The 21,711-nt window shown below is 41.6% G+C and overlaps 1 protein-coding gene across 8 annotated transcripts in view; it reads right to left on the bottom strand.

Annotated features, from left to right (window-relative positions):
* Positions 1-61: 61 nt before the first annotated feature.
* The window catches only part of LOC119910898 (apoptosis-stimulating of p53 protein 1-like), a 51,476-nt gene continuing 29,826 nt past the window's right edge, over positions 62-21,711 (bottom strand). For 2 of the 8 annotated variants that reach the window (XM_038729732.1, XM_038729738.1), the window contains 21 exons: positions 21,408-21,503; positions 18,827-18,883; positions 18,411-18,467; positions 15,562-15,682; positions 15,115-15,194; positions 14,841-15,008; positions 14,586-14,726; positions 14,269-14,464; positions 13,712-13,840; positions 8,699-8,766; positions 8,306-8,513; positions 7,802-8,029; positions 7,426-7,656; positions 6,940-7,090; positions 6,781-6,818; positions 6,307-6,665; positions 5,884-6,021; positions 3,881-4,014; positions 3,300-3,466; positions 2,992-3,191; positions 62-2,171 (listed from right to left, as the gene is read on the bottom strand). In XM_038729732.1, the coding sequence (XP_038585660.1) occupies positions 2,130-2,171; positions 2,992-3,191; positions 3,300-3,466; positions 3,881-4,014; positions 5,884-6,021; positions 6,307-6,665; positions 6,781-6,818; positions 6,940-7,090; positions 7,426-7,656; positions 7,802-8,029; positions 8,306-8,513; positions 8,699-8,766; positions 13,712-13,840; positions 14,269-14,464; positions 14,586-14,726; positions 14,841-15,008; positions 15,115-15,194; positions 15,562-15,682; positions 18,411-18,467; positions 18,827-18,883; positions 21,408-21,503 (3,009 nt within the window). In that variant the 3' untranslated portion in view covers positions 62-2,129. The remainder of the gene's footprint in view (positions 2,172-2,991; positions 3,192-3,299; positions 3,467-3,880; positions 4,015-5,883; positions 6,022-6,306; positions 6,666-6,780; positions 6,819-6,939; positions 7,091-7,425; positions 7,657-7,801; positions 8,030-8,305; positions 8,514-8,698; positions 8,767-13,711; positions 13,841-14,268; positions 14,465-14,585; positions 14,727-14,840; positions 15,009-15,114; positions 15,195-15,561; positions 15,683-18,410; positions 18,468-18,826; positions 18,884-21,407; positions 21,504-21,711) is intronic. The other 6 variants (XM_038729734.1, XM_038729737.1, XM_038729733.1 and 3 more) reach the window with 5 other exon arrangements.

Here is a 21,711-nt window from a genome sequence, read left to right as displayed (position 1 = left end):
AGAGAGAGAGAGAGAGAGGGGGGGGGGGTGTTTGTGAGGATCAGTCACAGCATTGATTATCTATAGGGATTATTATGTCTTTATTATTTTTGTACATGAGCTGCGTGGTTACAGGTTGCATAAACACAAAGTAATGGTTCGCACTCCTCAGACCAATGTGCCATTCTCACATCAAACATCATCAAACACTCAACTTATTGCTTCATATTTTACACAGCAGGTGTAAGGAAGTGACGCTTGTGTCAAAACCTTCCTGTACACTGGGTGGCAGCAGTGAGTGACTGGCACAGCCCAGATAAAAAGAAATAAGAGCAATGTGTTCTAATAATAATAATCATAGAAATAATAATAATAATAATAATAGAAAAAAAAATTTCAGCGTTTTGGTTTAAATAAAACAACAAATCAAGGGAATAATACTTTTCATACAACTACTGAAATACGCAAATATGAAAAAAATCAGAGATGACATTTCCCGCGACCCTGTACACAGGATAAGCGGTTGACGATGGATGGATGGATGAGATGACATTTCAAGAAAGTCCAGTTGTTTTCATACTTTGGATTCTTCATCCACTCTTGGCTGTTTTAGCCCCATTCTAACACTAAACCAGTCAGTCCAGGGATAATGTATACAGTTATTCTTTCAACCTTCTAAACTTTGTCTACAATGTGCCAGGGTGAGGCTGGATTTGCTATGACAATTTTGTCTTGACTTTGAAGACAACACAGAGCAGCCACAGGAGCGTTTATGAGATATATTTAAGTGGACTGGCGAATACTGAATCCTTAGACACTGAGCTTTTGATAGATGACAAACACTGCTTGATCATATTGTTAGTTTTAGAGCCTCGTACCAGTATTGCCCCAGTATGAGGACCAGGTATTGTGTAGTTAATATGTGTTAATGGGTAAAGATTGGCAGAGTTGTTTTTTTTAATGAAACAAGTATTCTTCCATATTCCATCTCTAAACCTATTTTCTAGGTGCTTTGATTTCACAAAATTCATTTCTCACACTCTTGTTTTACGTCTTGTCTCCTCCTTTCCTCCTGTCTCGCCAGCAGCAACCAGTTGAACAGATGTTAATACGGCAGCATGCGCCAGTGCTGAGTCAACATAACCACAGAATAGTGCAAGGTTGAGACGTCCGTAATGACTCACAGATGCTTCTTTTATCATTTTGTGAAATCAGAATGGAAATATTCCTCTGAGATCAGTTCAAACTTCTTCTTTTTTTACCATGTTATAAAATTATATTGTCAACATCTGTTGCTCTTGTGGGTTGATGTGGACCTCAGCCATCATGCATCACAAGCTTATTGGGTTCTGTTTCTCAGTCTTCTTGCTGTTGTACCAACGTTATTCCTAACTAATGCTGCTAATAGCAGCTACATCACCAACTTGACAAAACCTGACTTCCTTTAACACACATTCAGAGTCACACTTTCTTCTCACTTTCCTCTCTCCAACTTCCTATTTCACTTTCACCTGATCCAGCCTGTAAATTTACTGCATTTAAATCTTCACACCAGTGTAGAAAGTGTTTTTCAGACAACTTACTATTCATTGCCATTGAGGCATTTTTTTTCCTTTTACTGTTTATGAGCTTGGTTTTATGAAAATCAATCTGGGTGCTTTTTCTTTGTAACACTATACAAAAATAAAGTGGCATTCAAAGATCAAGATTATTTGGGTAAATGTCAGAGCCTTAAAATTCCAAGCTCATGCTTTCATGTTCTGAGCTGGAAGAACTCAAAACTGCATTCAAATGATCTTTGTTTTTTTTTGTTCAGCTTCTCTCATGCGGCTTGTGTGAAGTTGCCAAGCTACTGTTGCTCAAAATGAGATTCAGGCAATTTCTTTTAACTGCAGCGACTCACTGAAAATATATTATGATTCTACCATAAAGTGGTTTCGTGGTTCCAGCATCAAATCCAAACAAACAGGGGAAAAAGTTCTTCAGTCCATCTTTGTTTCTCTCTTTCTGCCCTCATTCTATCTGCTGACTACCTCCATCGATTGTTCTTTCTTTCCTGACTTAATGCTTCCAATCCCATGCCACTGCTCCTCTTCTTCTCTGTGTGCATGCGCCCTCTGCGAGTGTGCATGTGGCTCCTGATCTGGGCTTCATGCCAGTGAGCGCTGTCTGGGTTTGATCCTTGGATACAGCTGGAGAGAGAGCAAGATAGAGGGAGAGAGGGCAGGGTCACTACATCATGTTAACATGGTTCTCAAGGTGCCTGAACATCATGAAGGCACACTGTAAGACAATAAGGGGAATAAATCTGCCACTTAAGAAGCTGTGGCTTCTGGTGAATCACATTTCATTTACTGAATGAACGGAAATCAGTTTTGGTGTTTAGTGTGAAAATAAGTTTTCAGGTATAACTTTCAATTATCACATACAGTGAGGCAGCATGGTATACTCTAAAGTTGCTGCTGAAAGGTTGGAGCTGTCTTTTTTATTATTATACCTTTATTTTACCAGGCAAGTTAATTAAGAAGGTCTGATAAATATTTTTAGCAAACACATATTTATCCGACTTTTACAAGATTCTGGTGTTAAAATGAGTCAGCTGGAAACATTAAAAACTCTACGAAGTTTTCAACCAACTTGTGGCACTAATGTTAGCTTAATTAACTTGCTACAGTTGATCAAGCCTGCCAGACTGTCGCTGGCGGGAAATGAGAAGCCTGCTTGTGTTTAATCTTTATTAAATCAAGGACCCGTTGTTTAAAATATTACCAAGAATTGTGTGTGTTAAATTTGCCCTTGTTAACACTATAAACTGCATTTGTGCTGTGCTAGAAAAGAAAACTTGAAAAAAGTAGCAACAATAACTGGGGCGTGGGGCTTAGCGACATGTCAACTTTTTAGCCTGTAAACTGTATATAAAGATGGATGAGAGCTGTTCACATGATGAGAGCTGTTGTAGACAAAACACTATATGTGCGCACATATATGAAATGGCGTCTTGTGTTCTCTCACCCCCAGCAGGTTTCTGGGTATATATCCCTCGTGGTCATTAAGCCGGGCCCACCACCACTCTGTCTCAGTGTCGTCACGCCGACGTAGCACGGTGAGGGCATCACCCTCGCTGAAGGACAGCTCATCGGCCTGCTGGGCCGGGTAGTCCCAGAGAGCGTAGACCAAGCCTTTGTTCATCACACCCAACTTTTCTTGTACACCTGGGAAACATACATAAAGAGTATAAAGTCACATCAAATTTAAGAATTGTATTTCCATGTGGACTGCAGTTGACCTGATGCCACATTTGTCTGTATACATTTACCTACCATAGAGGAACTGAGAACACTGTGTATAGCCCTCTTCCATTTCTTCACATTTGTCTGCCGCTGTTTCCACGTCGCTAATTGTTGTGGCGAAAATGGCGGCGCCCGACTCCACCAGCATCTTACAGAGGTGGACGCTGTTACATGAGGCTGCACAGTGCAGAGGAGTCCTGGGAGGCACAGCATTAAAACATGACTTTAAACAGACTTTGCTAGACAAGGTTCATTCACCTCTGGTATACAAAAGACAAAGATGTTCCAGTAATGCACTTGTATTAAAACTCTGCTAGGCTAAACACAGTTAATGCCATTGTGAATCAGGCTGACATTAACGAAACATGAATAAATTAAATCATGTAACTCCTGAATGTGGCTCCTCATTAGACTTGGTAATCTCATCCTTCAATACTGCGAAGGCAGCTGAGTCAAAAATGCAATTATCTCTGTCATTGTTGCCTCTGAGCTCTAGTACCACTGCCACAGAGTGTGTTCATTACCCAAACACCCTCTGGTCCCCCAGCAGCCACAGTTCTATTATTAGTCTGGACTACTGCATGATTAAATGACTGATTGAAGGTACTGACCATCCGTCACTGTCAGCTGCGTTTACATTAACTCCAAAGTCCAGCAGGAACTTAACAATGTGGTGATGGCCAGCGCAGACAGCATTATGAAGAGGAGTTATGCCTTCATCATTAGGCATACTGGGATTTTCCACCTTAAAGATGAGAAAACATGCATATAATAGACTTATTAGAAAGATTGGCTGTCCACAGAAACAATGGAAAAATCCGCCTAAACGCCCGCATTTGTATCAGCTTTGAGAAACTCTTAACTTAAGCCCCCGTGGAGAGCTCTATAGACGTGCCAAGTTCCTGAACTCACAACAAAACTCAGGATACAGCATGGAAGTTGTTGAGTTGAGTCTTACTGCCTCGGGGTACAAAATCAAAGCTTGTTCCGGATGTGAAGCACGTGAATGTTTCCTTGAGAGTATCAGCTAGAGTTTGCAGTTTGAAGAGTCAGTAAGCACTTTCGTCCAGTCTCCAAGTGAAAGATGCCAGGGAGATAGATGGGACTTTTCAAGATGTAAGGGTTTTTTCTCGGGAGCTCTGTGCTGCTGTACATACAGAGAGTGAATGTGTCCTCAAAAATAACGTTCCACATCTTGACAATTGAGACCACCCCTCCCCTGACAGAGCTGCTGAGGATCAAAGCTGTTAACCCTTAAAAAGCATTGTCATGAAGGTAATGAAAAGCTTCAAAATCCTCCAGTTATTAGTAGATCTGTTGAGGCAATCTGTGTGTGGGTGTACAGTAACTGTTGGCATGTACAAATATTCTTCAATTGCACAAGGAAATATATTCAACCAAATGTAACCAAATTAGTAGTAAAAGTATTGGAACCAAACTGTCTCCAATGATATTTAGCCCTACTCGACAGACAGCTCAAAATTTGAGGGCTTAACAGAAGATTCTCTAGTGAGATTACACTTCACTGCTTTCAACATTCTGTGGCTTCAGAGTACCTTAATTTATATTTCTTTGACCTAAGCACAACATTCAATAAGATCAATTGTAACGTTTAACTAAATCATCTTAACAGTAAAAAAAATGTAGCACTCTCAAGGTTTAGGTCCTTCGTAAGACACAGTCTCCACACGGTGAGGTGTGGTGTCGCTAAAGGCTTGGCATTTGGTCTAATACCTTTCACTATGTACAGTATATGCTACCATCCTGTGACCTAATTAGCAGCTTCAGCTTCATCTATGTCCGCCTGTTTTTATTTTCTATTTCACCCTTTGCAAAATTATATTTTAATGTGTTTCTTTTTCAGTTTCCCTGTGTTGCTTTTATGTTTAATGTAAAGCACTTTGAATTGGCTTATTATTGAAATGTGCTATACAAATAAACTTGCCTTGCCTTACTTCTTTGCAGATGACAATCTGTCATGTGTTGCCATCAAACCTAATGAGCCACTCAATGTTCCCACTCCCAGGGTTCTACGTTATTCATCCTCCTAGTTATTTCCATCCTTAAGCTCAGTTTATCTGCCTATCTTGACCTCGTCCACCAAGCTACGCATCCTCTGAGCTGTCCCATGTCGCGACTCTTTCCATACACCAGTTTGCACCTGGGACCTGGAAATTGATGTGTAAAACTGAGGAATTGTCTTTTTGGGCTATTCTTATATATTCTGAGTTTACATTCATTACATTTCTTTTACATTTACATTATATTTTACTACTGAATGTTACATGATTGTTCATGTTACTGCCATTTTGCAACCAATGGGTCCAATTGCATTCCCAGATGTCCAAGAGGGGAGGGGATCTGTCTTTAAATTCATGGGTGTCTCCATAGGTTTTTTGGAGGGTGGTTTTCCTTGTTTTCTTGCTGGATAGGTTTGGAACCATTACTAATGTAGGCTTGTAAAGCCCTTTGATTCCCTGTAATATTGAGCTGTGCAAATAAACCTGGCCTGATTTGATTTGAGCTCTGCAGGCAGTTAATAAGCATTACACATGTGAGATATGAGAATGTATTACAATACAAATACTCTAACAACAACATACTCTTTTGTTACCTCATATATAATCCTCTGAACCAGATCAAACTCCCCCTCTAGCGATGCGTCCAGCAGCAGAGCTAGAGGGTTGAACTTCACTCTCAGGCCGTGGCCTGTTCGCTCTGATGACGGCTTCTTCAGGTTGGTTCGCTTCACCTGCAGCCCACAGGGAGAGAGCCAGAAAAGTGTTGACAATGCAGAATAGGAATTGCTAAGTAAGTACTTACTGCTTAATCTGGCACATTAGCTTTCACACCACAAAATTTTTTGTTTAGTTTATCAGTAACATATTTCAGAGGCAAACACAACAAAGTAGAGGACTTATGCAGTGTTTATCAAATGTATAGGGCATAAGAATTATTAGTGTCCATTTTTGCAAACAGAAGCCCTAGTTTTAATGTGTGTACCTCACATCAGGTGTAATTATAAAATAAACCCTACCTTAGGCAGTGAAGGTGGAGCAGGGGGTGATGGAGAAGGAGAGGCGTGGCCTACAGAGTTATGTGCGGGACTAGATCCTCTCTGATTGTTATTGTTCTGGTCCTCAGGTGCCGGGGACGGGCTGGGTTGGGTTGATGGAGACACATTATTGGTAGTTTCTGCTTTTGCTGTCGTGTCTTTGGATGTTTCTATGACAACAGAAGGAGGGGACAAGCGGCGGGAGCTCGAATTCAGGTTTTGAACTTCGCCCTCTGCGTTTGCCATACCGACGTGCTTGTCAACAGGTTCCACATTCCCATTTGCTGAGTGGATGTTGTCCATGTCACCCAAAAGGCAGTCAGGCTGATAGAAAGTATTGGCTGGAATTAAGAGAGAAACAGCAGATTTAAGCATCATCAATACCATTAAGAGCCATAAGATATACTATACTGTATATACGAGGCAAGGCAGTATCATCAAATCACAGTGTCTCACCTGAGCCTCCTTCCATGCCTCCCGCCAACGTGTTGAACCTACAGACCACAACATAAATCACCTTTAACCAAGCTGCAGCAAGGTTCAGTCTGTTTCAAATTCAGTTTCATAAAACTTGATTTGTTCTGATGGTAGGATACAGTATACAGTAGCACGGACCTTTGATAAAGTAGCTTTTGGATGTTTGGCCCCTGTGGTCCCTCAGGCTCTGTGATTGAGCTCCGTTTTTTCAGGGGTCGTGGGGCATTGCTGAGACGTCGGCGGAGAACCTCCAGATCAGCGTCACTCTGGAAACGTAGCTGTGAGTGAGCTGTGGAGGGCAGAGGTGGGAAATCAAAATGAGTTTGTGGGGGATTCTGTGATGTTTAAAAGTACACATTTCTTCTTCTGTTTTGTTTGTTGAAATTTTGTTATTAATTGGTCTGGTTCTCCCAGGAGGATCCCAAACATCATCACCCTAACCCACCATCACTATTTATTTTAGTACAACATATTATATTTACTAAGGAAATTATCAGAGGGGAAATTAGCTTTTTACTGACGAATAGAATAATGTAAATTTATAGCAAGTAGACTGACAGTCCTGAAATGTTTTTGTCACAGATACTCAATTTATACTGCAAAATCTACAATGTCATGTGGAACCTGGTACGTGGTACCCACCAACTGGGGTGAGCTTAGTGGGACTCAGGGGGCGAGGGATGTTGTCTACGCTGGGTGGAGGGAGGATCTGCCCATCACTACTCTCGCCTCCTCCTTTCCCTCCTTCTTTATCTGTAACATCCTCTCCTCCTGATTTTACTCCTCCTCCACCCTGGAGAAAAGGGACAGGGGACGGCGAGGTGGAAGAGGTGGGTAGGATGGGTTTACCATAGACTATGGAGAGAAAGGAAAAGCAGACAGATAGTGTTTAGATGGCTTTTTGATTGTGGACATGGTAAACAATGTTAAACATACACTATCTTTAGTCTGTCTATCTGCCGCAACCTGTCTCTATCTATTTTAATCTTTATTTAATTACCTGCTTTGAGAGTAGTCCTGTTGCTCAGAGACCCATAGTTTTTGGCCTGAGGCTGCTGGAGGTACATGCTGTAGATGGAGCTGCTGTTCATAGTGGCAGGGCCTTTTCTGGGGGACTGGGGCCTGGAGGGGTGGTCCGGGACGTAGGGACGTACGGCCACCGCCGGAGGGGGATCTGTTCGCTCTGTTTGTGGGGACAAGGGCGAGGGCTGGGGGGTGGAGGCAGCGCCTAACAGCAGAGACAGAGCAGGGAAAATTTATAATTAACACTTGATTTCCAACTCTACACCCACATCTCCAGCTTATCATTCGTTTCAAGAAAAGAGAGAGGCTTGTAATATTTTGTTAGAAATGCTAAGAGGTAGAACACCCATGTGAAACAATTAAAGAGCCTAAAAAATAACTGGAATTCAAACCTCCAGTGATTTAATCTGCTACCCTTTATTGTTGTCAGAGGTGAAGCAGCATGCTTTTAAGTGAGGTCTTAAGTTACTCTTTAAATTACCTTGGCTTGACTTTGGAGGGACAGAGATCCGTTGCTGTATTTGTTGTGAAGAGGAAGATGATGAAGAGGAGGATGAATTGGAATTTGCAGCACTGGATCGGGGCCAGCCCAGTGTACCAGGGGCAGAACGGGGCAGGGAGCTGGTGGCACAGTGGTGCCCTGCCGCCTGGTGGGTGGCACTGGGGTAGGTACCATAACCAGAGGGATGCTGGCGGAAAGGAGAGACAATGAAATGAAGAAAGAGAGACAATTTGAAAACGATTTATCTAAAGCCTGACTGCAAAGTGAAAAATTTTGGTTGAAATAATCTAATACAGAATGTATGAGAATGACTACAGTGAAGATAACTTTTGCTATCATCTCCCTAGTTCTAGCATAGAAACAGTAAAGTACCTGTTCTGGACTGTTGGTCCTCCAATCTGACACACTCTTACTGATGCTAGGCCATGGCGCTTCATTAGCTAAACAGAGAGAGAGAGAGAAGAAGTGTTGACAAACGGACAAAGGTCACAAAAGGAAAGGCAATTAAGGAGAGGAAGAGACAAAGACAGACACATCCTGACAAGAAAATCGAATAGAACCATGTATGTTAGAGAAGGTTTAAGTAGGTTAAAGGTGAGATAGGGCATGTTGGTATGAAGGTAAGTCATTATATTATACTGAGAAGAGGTAGGAAGGGCTGTGGGTGCTAAATAATCAACTAAATATTTTACTGCAGCTGTCATTTACAGTGTGTCACTCAAGTGACACAATACAGCTATATATAAGGCAAAACAAATGACTAAAAATATATATTATTATCCATATAGTTTACTCCAAGAACATAAAACCCTTTGTGTATATGACAACTACTGGTCTGAAGTTAACTTCATGGCCCATTTAGTGCATAACAATTATGCAATATTTGGAACAGACTGCAAGTCATTGGGTTATTTTTAATTTGACCTGACAAGTCTGGCTTTCAATTGTTTCGCCTCAACATAGCAAAGACTGTAATGTAACAAGACAAGCGCTAAATTGCTTAACCACCACTCTACACGTTCAGATCGGTGATTAGAGTGTTCTCCACTGCAAACATGTGTTTAGCATCCTATAAGTAGTGCAGCAATGGGACTAAAGTATCTCTGATCATGAGCTCGGCTGCAAAATGGATGGGTAGTGTTGGCTTTTGGGTGCTGCTCTGCTATTTTTACCAGAAGCATTATGATGAGTTGTTGTTTTACATGGTGAAAACCTAGACACAGAATAACAGACAGCTGCTGTCTTAACGGTTTAAAACTGACTGTGCTAAAATCTTAAACCCTTTCAAAAATGAAGCCTGCTAGTTATGAAAAGTAGCAGTTTAACCCAGCCTCTGTCCCCACAGGGGTGGTGTTACATAACTAATTGGCACAATGCAACACTAAGTTGTTGTCTACTGACAAATCTGGAGGTCAGTGGCTTCAGTTTAATGTTTTACAGTTTCACGCCTTTTTAACCTCACTTTACTTCCATATAATCTAAAGACTATCTGAAAGGAAATAGCCTTGTGAATAATAGCTTGCGGCTGTAAGTTTTCATACAGAACAATAATAATAATATCATGTCTCTCTGTTAGCATGCTAAAAAGATTTAACCAGTCTACAGAAATGTTATACTAGAGTCCACAGCTACTGGCTCTTTGAGGCTATATGTAGGCACTGGTGCTCGGGGGTTATTGCTAACGTCATCATGCTAACATGCTTACTCTGTGGTGATGTTGTTTAGCAGGTAATGTTTAACATGTTCATACAGTCTATGGTTCAACATGTTAGTCCAGCGTGTTTGCAGGCTAACATTTGCTAATCACCATGCCATTCGTTTTGCAGGTATTTGGTCATAAACCAAAGTATTGTAAGTAAGTTTACATTTTGACATGGTGAAGGACTACAAAAGTTAGGGGATCACCTAAGTTGTTACAAAAGATATTTCCAAAGTGGTGAACTGACCAACTGACTGCTCTACAGACCAATATTGCCAGAGCCATGCTGTTAGCCTGGCTAAAAACAATTAAATAAAAAAACTACATGATACAGTTGGGTACAATTCGGCATCCATTGTCAAAGTATCATTTTAAGCTGTTACCTAACCATTTGGCCTAGCTCTTTATTTTACAGACACATCACAGCTTTGGCACATCCCAAACTAATACTGATTAACTATTAAACCTGGGAGTCCTGAAGACAGTAAGCTGTGCTGTGAAACCTGTTGACTGCTGCTGTAACCTGCTGACCTCAGGAAGAAAACGGTCACGACAGGAAACAGTGTGTGAGGTGGAAACTCGGCCATCTGCCTGAGGGCCCAGATTAGAAGCAGTCATTCAGCATTGTAGAGGAAGGACTGTACCGTTTACAACACTGGCACCATCACCGTACACCATGATGCAGGAAACAAAGAGTGGCTCAGGATCAGGTCAAGGGTTTTAAAAAGCCTATCAGAGTCATCACTAACAAAGTCCTTATAGGCTAAAATGGCTCTGTCACTGCTCATTTACATTTATTCATTTAGCTGACTTTTATCCAAAGAGACTTACAATTGCTATATATGTCAGAGGTCGCATGCCTCTGGAGGAACTAGGGGTTAAGTGTCTTGCTCAGGGACACAATGGTGTCTCACAGTGGATTTGAACCCTGGCCTCTCAAAGGTATACATCTTATCCACTGTGCTATCACCACCCCACATCCCACTATTCTCTACTTCATTACATTTAGGATTGAAGCAATAGTTAGACATTTTTGGAAATTTGCTTATGCTCTTCGTTGCCGAGAGGAAGAGAAGATTGAAATCACTCTCATACTGTATCTGTACGCTAAGTGTAAAGTTAGCTTATTTTAGCATTAAGACTAGAAATAGGGGAAAAGAACTCTGGCTCTGTCCAAAGGTTACACAATCCTGCTATCAGCAACTCTGAAGCTTACTTATTAACAAGACTCCATGGAGGCGCTGAACCTGGCCAAGAAATAATCAACACACAACCCAGTGGCAGTAATGGCAAACTTTACAGATTAAATAACATAATGTGTTAATTAGTGCTTTAGATGTGTTGGTAGGTTAATATTGTTATCTATGGACGTAGCCAGGCTAGCTGTTAGCCCTATTTCCAGTTTTTATGCTAAGCTAATTTAATTGAAATGCTGTATCTTAACATTCAACACACAGACATGAAAGTGGTATCAATCTTGTCATCTAACTCTCAGCATAAAAGCAAATATTTCCCAAAAAATCTGTTCCTACAAAATTAATAAATGTTTAAAGAGGAATCAACACTAAAGTTACTATACTATGTACTGCAATCAAGCTGCGCCTACCTATCATATCACAGGTAGACAACCCTGACTGGACCAGATTTGATTTTTAATAAAAGGACGAGTTTCTCTATCTAACCATTTTTCTCTAAAGCATCAGAATGTTTGAAGCCTTTCCTATTAACCAAGTTTCATCATGGGATTATTCCAAAAGAGAGCTTTTATTTCACTAGCTTTTAAGGGTCTGTTACACTTTCTAGCAAAAAAACTACTTTAAATCACTGGAATATGAAACAATGCCTCTCAATCCTAAGGATTCAATGAATAAATAAGTGATAAGCTTGTATTCTAATGCTGAAGGGAGTGCATGCAATTCCCTGCTGTGATTTTAGTTTCCTCTAACAATACTGAAGGCTGCTATGCTTGTGCTGTATTAGCATTCACACAGTATAATAGATATTCAGTGCTAACATTTTTTAGAGAGCCTTAATCTCTCTTGATGACAGCAACAACAGCTGCAACAACCCCCCTTACATAAATCTCTCGTTATCTGACTCACACAGACATAGTCACACACACTGTACACACACTGTATATAGCTATGAGTTAGCATACCTCTGACTTCCTTTCATTCCTTTGTTGTGCCTGTCTGTCCAGTGTACTGTTGACATGATTAGTAGTATGTATTTTCCACATTACAAAAGCTGGGACAAAAATACAGCCGTGGCATTTACTTTGACATTCAAGAACACAATTGGATTTGTATCAGTGCTGGTTCAGGACACTTCACTTATACCCAGTAGTTAAACCAAGTGCGTAGAAATGTTTTGTTGCTTCTAGCCTGGGTGTTCTAATATATTACTGTTAGCAAGTGTCTGGCTGGCACACTGCAGAAATAAAGTGGCCTGATACAACTTGGTCAGTCAACTATGTGGATGGATGTTGACACTAATAAGTTAAGCAAGTGTGATAATTAACTAGATTCAACAATGCGCCATGTTAAAGGAATAGTTCGACATTTTGGGAAACACGCTTGTTCGCTTCCTTGGCGATACTTGAGCAGAATTTTGGTAGGCCTACTGTAAATATGCAGCCACAGACACATGAGAGTTAGATTAAGGTTAAAGGCTGGAAACAGCTAGCTTGGCTCTCTCCAGAGGGAATGAAATCCATCAACCAGCACCTCTAAAGCTCACAAATTGCCTGGCAACCTCAAGGTGATGACAGGACTCCAGGAAGTCCAGAATATGGTCAGGTACATACCTACCTGTAAAACCACAACTTGTTGTGGATTTTGTTACCTTCAGACAGAGCCAGGCTAGCGGTTTCCCCCTGTTTCCCCCTGTCTTTGTGATAAGCTGTTCAAACTGGCTGCTGGCTGTAGCTTTGTTTTTACTGTACAGACTAGAGAGTGGAATCAAGTCTTCTCATCACACTCTCGGCAAAAAAAAAGCAAATAAGCGCATTTCCCAAAATGTCAATTAATTTAAGTCAATGGAATGTTGTACTGCATGTGGGGATTTGCGGACTGCGATCACACCATTAGCTGATTTTGGTTTTGGGCTGAGCCGTAGCTGAAATAATTTAAAACTTTATCTTTTTCGGTTTGGCACTATTAGATTAATGCAAAATAAATAAAAAATGATTACTTCATGAGAAAGACATTGTCTGGAAATAGAAATGTTGTCAGCATTGTGTTTTTTGGCCCCGCTATTCTGACTTTGCAACTGTAGCTGAAGAAGATCTACCTTGTCACACCAGGTAGGACAACATGAAGGAATAATTGAATATGAGAGTCAGTCCAGACTGTGTTTATTTTGTTATGCTGGGCTTTCTCACCCCGACCAGCTGTTGGCTATCAGATGTCATATCTGTGTCCTTCTACACATGACCCTTACATATTGAGGTCATTTCCTGTAGCTGATTCAATTATGTTCTTCTAACATCTGTTCTGTATAGTTTGACAAAGACACTCCACAGCATTCTTGGTTTGAATGCACCCTTTGATTTTTCAGCCCAGGACTTAAAGTAAGGGTCAATAAAACATATAAGGTGCAGATGAGGTGAGGAACCATGTGCTTCTAATCTATCGCCAGTGGAGCTAGTGGTGAGTACATTGTTCTAGCGCCTTCTAGGGACTCACTGTTGTGACCGTCGCCCCCCTGAGGGGACCGAGGTCCCTCCCACGTGTCAGTGGGCTCTGACAGGACGATGTCTAAATCTGACACTTTCCATTGGCTGGGAGGCTTCCTGGCGGCACTCCTGTCCTCTTCTGCGCGGCAACACCCATCACAAAAGACAGAAACCAGACACCAACCATGACGGTAACAAGCACCGGAACAACATCAACACGAACATCATCATGATGACATCATAATGGTGTCACAAAACAGTAACAGGAACAGTCACAACAGCCACCACCAACACCACAACATCATCAAGAGACAAAACAATAATCACAAACCCACCAATAACATTAACACATCACATTTAAGATAACAACAACAGTTAAGGGAGGAGGAAAAGAAGGAGCCAACAGACAGGAAAAGGAAATAGACAGCAAGTTAGAGCCTGGAGCAGATATATACAACAGTGCAGCTAGAAACTCTGAAGTCAAAAACAGAAAACAAACTGATCCACGCATTGTACAGTGTCTTAAAAATATAAAATATATAAATGGATAAATATAATTCTACCAACCTGAGAGGGAGCGTATGTGGCTGAGCGGGGTGGGTTTGGGTGGTGGATCAGCTGACATGGGGTACCCCGCCTCCTGTCTCCCCTCTGCTGGAACCTGGATGTAGGGGCAGACAGCCGCTACCCGACCAGACACTCCACCGCCTGGGTGGGAAGAGGTCGGCGGCGAGGACACTCCTCCTCCATTCATACGACTCAACTGAAGAGAGATAGATAGAGTTAGACCTACAGCATCTGTCAACTGAGAAATGACCATTAGGCGTGTTACCATTAGCTGAGTAGCTAGTAGAATTAAAGTTGAAAAAAGTTAAGTTGCGTACTTCCGCTCTCTTCTTATGCAGTCGTTCTCTCAGGTCTCCAATGCGTTGATCCATCACCGTCACCTGGGCATTCCTCTTGTTCAGCAGCTCCTTGTTCTGGGCCAACTTGCTGCTCTGTTCCAGGTTATGACGGTTACGAGCCTGAAACACACAGCATTTAAGTCTTATACATATCCATTTTGTACTTGCACACATTAATTTGTATTTATGCTTTCTAACATTGAAAGAAGGGGAGTACGTGATGATAAAATTTACCTGCAGCTCCTGGTAGAGTTTCCTCAGTTCCAGGGCTGCAGGACCAGACAGGGGTGATCCTTTCTGGCCAGTGGGTGCACCATGGGACCCGGTGGGAGCCCCCTGAGCTGGTGCAACAGAGTGTAGCTGGAGGCGTCCTCTCCTCAAATCCTCCAGCTGCTGGGTCAACTGGTAAAACCATTTAGAAAGAACTTAACAACTCACCTGGAACTCTTTCATGCTCGATTATGACTGTTACAGTGAAAGCTCACTGCACCCCGGTGGCAGACATTACCTGGTCGACTCTGACCACAGCAGACTGCAGTTCTGCCTGCTTCTCCTGAAACAGGCTGCTAACATGGTCAATCTCTGCAGCTGGAGACAGAAACCAGAAGGGGGCGTGGATATACAAATTAGACCGAAATACTTTAAAGTAAAATCAGATCACTGCTATTGCCTTTAATTACTAATTGAGGCTACTTGAGTTTGTTTCAAGGTTTGCATGCCTGCATCATGTCCAAGAGCCAGAGACATCACGTATTTGTTCGTGACCACGACATTTAAGTTCAAATGGTCACCTGTATTTTCAAATGCATTTTCAGCCACATTTTTGCACTGGCTTTCATGTTGCTGTAGCAGCATGGCTATTTTGCTTTTCACTTTTATACCCTTAATATGTAGTCATAAATTGCAGTGTGCCTCTAATCCATAATCATCATCTCTGCAGTGTGCTTGGGCTTACAGAGGTTTCCGTTGATCAGTTTACTGTAGTCGACTTGTCCTCTCATGGCTCGGATCTTCTTCAGCTTGGCTTCCTGAGTCTCTACACGCTCTTTCAGCCGCTGCAGCTTCTCAGCTTCAGACTAAAGACGAGAGAAAAGGCAGAAGCTAAAGATCCATTTGCATTTTCATCTAATTCTTGGTCAGCTTTTGAAATGTGACCAAAATAAATAACTGTGTTTACATGACATGAATCAAATTTATTGTCCCCTGAGGGAAATTTGTCTTGGGCATCAGTGCCGCATGAGGCTGCAGTAAACACCAGTAACACATATGACTTTACACTCACATACATCATACAATCCACCATTCATTTACATTACATTGCACAACTATCTATGACTCTGCCCCTGTCAATCATTGATTACAAGGTAAGTAGAACCTGAGTGATATGAAACCTCAGAATTATTATATTCAATTGCACTTGAGCACATAAAGCAGAAAACAGTATGACAGACTATAAAAGTACAACCACCACAATTCTATATTAAAAAAGAAAAACAATATTAACAAAGTTTAACAATATTAGACTATGCTTAAAAATAAATAAATAAAGTTATGCTATGGAAGTTGGGATGAAGGACAGCTTATAGCGGTGCTGCTAGATCTGCTAGCTTTAAGGCGTTTCCCTGAAGGTAAAACATCGTATTCAGAGTGCAGAATATGGGAAAGGTCCTTCAGAATTTTCTGAGCCTGGGAGACCCCAGCCCATATTTTCAAAGATGGTCTGAAGGGAAGTGTAGTCTTTCTTTCCCATAACCTTCATCGCAGCTTTTATAAGTCTTTCAATTTTGGTTTTGCACTGGATGGTGAGGGTGCCATCAGACTTTCCAGCACAGCGTTGTAAAATAAAGTCATGAACTTAGTACTCACCCCTACCAGTCTCAATCTGTGGAGAAAATGCAGTCTTTGGGCCAGTTTGGCACACAAATAGTCGACATGCAGTGGTCATCTAATTGTATACCCAAGTACTTACAGTGGGTACGGAAAGTATTCAGACCCCTTTAAATTTTTCACTCTTTGTTTCATTGCAGCCATTTTCCAAAAATCAAAAAAGTTCATTTTATTTCTCAGTAATGTACACTCAGCACCCCATCTTGACAGAAAAAAACAGAAATGTAGAATTTTTTGCAAATTTATTTAAAAAGAAAAACTCAAATATCACATGGTCATAAGTATTCAGACCCTTTGCCGTGACACTCATATTTAACTCAGGTGCTGTCTATTTCTTCTGATCATCCTTGAGATGGTTCTACGCCTTCATTTGAGTCCAGCTGTGTTTGATTATACTGATTGGACTTGATTAGGAAAGCCACACACCTGTCTATATAAGACCTTACAGCTCACAGTGCATGTCAGAGCAAATGAGAATCATGAGGTCAAAGGAACTGCCTGAAGAGCTCAGAGACAGAATTGTGGCAAGGCACAGATCTGGCCAAGGTTACAAAAAAATTTCTGCTGCACTTAAGGTTCCTAAGAGCACAGTGGCCTCCATAATCCTCAAATGGAAGACGTTTGGGACGACCAGAACCCTTCCTAGAGCTGGCCGTCCGGCCAAACCGAGCTATCGGGGGAGAAGAGCCTTGGTGAGAGAGGTAAAGAAGAACCCAAAGGTCACTGTGGCTGAGCTCCAGAGATGCAGTCGGGAGATGGGAGAAAGTTGTAGTAAGTCAACCATCACTGCAGCAATCCACCAGTCGGGGCTTTATGGCAGAGTGGCCCGACGGAAGCCTCTCCTCAGTGCAAGACACATGAAAGCCCGCATGGAGTTTGATAAAAAAACACCTGAAGGACTCCAAGATGGTGATAAATAAGATCCTCTGGTCTGATGAGACCAAGATAGAACTTTTTGGCCTTAATTCTAAGCGGTATGTGTGGAGAAAACCAGGCACTGCTCATCACCTGTCCAATACAGTCTCAACAGTGAAGCATGGTGGTGGCGGCATCATGCTGTGGGGGTGTTTTTCAGCTGCAGGGACAGGACGACTGGTTGCAATCGAGGGAAAGATGAATGCGGCCAAGTACAGGGATATCCTGGACGAAAACCTTTTCCAGAGTGCTCTGGACCTCAGACTGGGCCGAAGGTTTACCTTCCAACAAGACAATGACCCTAAGCACACCGCTAAAATAACGAAGGAGTGGCTTCACAACAACTCCGTGGCTGTTCTTGAATGGCCCAGCCAGAGCCCTGACTTAAACCCAATTGAGCATCTCTGGAGAGACCTGAAAATGGCTGTCCACCAACGTTTACCATCCAACCTGACAGAACTGGAGAGGATCTGCAAGGAGGAATGGCAGAGGATACCCAAATCCAGATGTGAAAAACTTGTTGCATCTTTCCCAAAACGACTCATGGCTGTATTAGATCAAAAGGGTGCTTCTACTAAATACTGAGCAAAGGGTCTGAATACTTATGACCATGTGATATTTCAGTGTTTCTTTTTTAATAAATTTGCAAAAATTTCTACATTTCTGTTTTTTTTCTGTCAAGATGGGGTGCTGAGTGTACATTACTGAGAAATAAAATGAACTTTTTTGATTTTTGGAAAATGGCTGCAATGAAACAAAGAGTGAAAAATTTAAAGGGGTCTGAATACTTTCCGTACCCACTGTATATGAAGTTACTTGCTCAGTGTCTCTGTCCCCAATGACTACATTGTCATGGGCTCTCACTTCCCTGGGATCTAATATCATGTCTTTTGTTTTCAAATTAGGATATATATATATATATATATATATATATATATGGATTCAGCCTTAAATATGTTGTGGTGCCTTAAAGTACATTATAGAAGACAAACAGGAGCCAACCTGAGTCTGTCCCTGGTTAGATCTGCCTCCCTGCTGAAGATACCTCAGTCTCTGCTCCTAGAAGAAGGAAAAAAAAAGGTGAGGACATGTACAGTTCTCATTCACTTCCAGATATATTTTCAGTTAGGCAGACCTCACAATGGCACATACATGACCCCCAGTTAGATACACAAACATTACCATCATCATGAAAAACATTTTTGTGAGTGTGTTTGTTACTCCCTATAATAACTAGCTATTAACTCAAAATGGATGAGGCCACCTTCCTCCGCCTCCTCTCACCCTCTAAGCAAGCCAAATAGTGCCTCACACTTAAAGGCTGCGTTGAACACAGAATGTTTCTGTTGAAGTTAGAACTGGTTTGATTACGTTAAAAGAGAAATGTCAGTATTTGTGCTGGGGGTTTTTGTCCTTACTTTTCTCAGTGTTTTGATGTGGGCTGGGCTCAGATGAGAAGAGGTGATGACGTCTTTCTGTGCTACAACAAGGGTCAAGCAACATTTGGAAACAGAATTTGATGAAAGTTATGGGGTTGTTTGCTTATGTTGAGTTTTGAGGTGTGAATAAATGATACATATGGATGTAAGGGGCTTTAAGTACAGCTTGAAAGTCAGGAACATAACATAATGCTTTTCTTCTTACAAGCTATGTGGTGGGGGAAAAGCCAGAAAAAATACATTAAATGTTTCTAGTTTTTATACAACGTTTTCAATCCCGTGCCTGTCAGTGTCAGTTTTTTGTCTGATCCTTGAACACACACTTGTGTTTATTATGTTTTAACCGCTTTCATGTTTTTAGAATTTCTTTGTGCTTTGTAAGTTAAATAATAAAATTTCTTGCGCCATAGAGCAGGACAATATACCTTTTATCGCAGCAGACACTTTGGCTTGTAATGACAGGAATAGCACATGTGTAATTGATTAACATTAAAAACGGACTACATCCCATTTAGGTGAGCTAGTTCCAGGGTTCTGGTGTAGCGCAACTCAAAATATTTGCTATGAAAAAGGTCTAATTTATGGAAGCCCTAAGTGGCCATCCATTCAAATGTTTGTTTTACTTGGTAGCTTAGTTGGTAGAGCATCGGACTCATAACCACAGGATTTTGAGTCTGATCCTTGCGGCAGACAATTTAAAAAGAAAATCTTTATATAATCATCTTCTACAAAGTTCTTATGAAGAGACTGCTGGACTGTGTGCATCCCGGCGATTGGTCCACATCCATCAACTTATGGACTTTTCATCTCCCCATCATTCACAGGCAGAGGAAATTCCTACGAATCCATTTAACATTACACATTTAATGACGGCTATTTCTGAACCTTTGAAATAGCAGTTGGGTTATCACCGGAAAACAGAGTAAAAAAAAAATATTTAAATGGATTGGGCTTCCGTACTATTAACACCATTACCATTGTTATTATTTCATAGAGTTGGTGACATCACGCACATAGCTCCACCCTCTTTCAACCTGACAAGAGGTCTAATTAGCCAGTGTGGGTGTGCAGGGCCTTAATACAGCTAAATAATGAACTTTATTATGCCTCAAAAGGGCTATCACTACTTTCTTCATGAGACATTTAAAACCATGCTGACGCTGCAATATTTAGGGTCCTCGTCAGCGATACAGTAATGACAGAATAGCTTAGAGGTGAAGAACATATGCAGTATTGTATTGTCTTAGTGAGCCCTTATTTTCGCCACTGAAAAATGCACTTGTGCTAACAGTATAATGCAGCACCCTGCCACCGTTTCCCCACACCATGAAACAATTTTAAAGCATAATACTATATAATTATATATTTGCTATTGATGCGGAAGAATAGACACACAGACAGACGGAGAGAGAGAAAGAGAGAGAGGCCTGTCAGATGTGATGCTGACTGAGGCAGTTTAAACCTCTCTCTGTGTCGTGCTGGCACATTGTACAGCTGACCTGTGTGTCTCTCTCAACACACACACATTCGCAGAGGAAGAGGGAAATGGAATGTTGGCAAGACGCCTCCCATCACTCACTGGAAACACACTTGCAAACGCTAATAACACATCACATAACAGCAGCTTGTTTCATTACATGGATGGCGCAGGAGTAAGAGTGCATGTGGTAGGTGCAACTGCAGTAGCTGTGTTTTGGAGTCTTCCTGGAAGTCGTCAATCCACGTTGGACTATATTTATTGTGCGAGGATGGAAAGTGCCTCTGCATGGCAACTGGGAAACTTTCCCACCCACCAAGACAAGGAAATACTTCAACACTTACACACTGGAAGGAAACGCTTAATAGCTATCACTTAGCGGGGAAATAGCTGCTTTTAAAAATGCTGAATATCAGCATAAAGAGGCCAAGTAGAAACATCAGTGCCACGTTTGTTCTTGAAAACCCTAAAGTAGCCAAATCGAAGTTGGTGGTCGAATACAGTTCCCAGCTAGACTAAGTCAACACTTCATTAAATGACTGCAGAGGATTGAAAGAATCAGATTTCTTTTTTTGGCTCGCCCTTCTGACTCTTTCCTTGACTACAATTCTACTTCAGATTCCCAGAAGCTGTGGCTCCCTGATGACCTCATTTCCTGTCAACTTATAAGGTCACTTCCTAGTGCAGGAATGGCCATGAACTGTCCCTCTCTCTCTCTCTCTCTCTCTCTCACACACACACACACACACACACACACAAACAATATTGTCACACACAAAACCTGGAGGTGAATGGTGATCAGTTGGCTCAAGAGCTGTTCCTTTCGGCCAGTCCTTAAACTCTGACCTGGATCACATGTTCTGTTTCCAAGGAAGACAAATGAGATACACACAAACACACACACACACACACACACACACACACACACACACAAATTCCTCCAAGGCTGTAGCTCCTGGGACCTCAAAGCTGACCTTTTCAGATAGACTCTAATGTAGATAACCTCACACTAACTGACAGGCAATCCATCCAACAACTGTGTCTTCCTGTATGTGTGTGTGTGTGTGCGCGTCCATGCGTTACCTTGGCGACCAACATCTGTTGCTGAGCCTCTATTTGTTGCTGTTGTCTTGTGGCCATTTCCTGGAGCTCAGAGAGGGTCAGCTCCACACGGGGAACCTACACGCACACAAAAATACATTTATTAATACAGTGTGCCCAGAGAAAAGGCTTGTGTTTCCCCCTGTGTATCGCTAATCACTGTTTGTACACATCACTGAGTTTAGGACTGATACTGACAAGATGAAAACACAAACAGTGACAGGAGATAAATGCTAGACTACAGCTGCACACACACACACACATATCACCTCACACTTCAGTTCAT

Source organism: Micropterus salmoides, unplaced genomic scaffold (genome assembly GCF_014851395.1).
Source record: "Micropterus salmoides isolate LMB-PRFRI ecotype aquatic unplaced genomic scaffold, ASM1485139v1 Ms_hic_scaffold_19, whole genome shotgun sequence".
NCBI classification, from domain to species: domain Eukaryota; kingdom Metazoa; phylum Chordata; class Actinopteri; order Centrarchiformes; family Centrarchidae; genus Micropterus; species Micropterus salmoides.
This window is presented reverse-complemented; position numbering and strand designations above follow the sequence as displayed.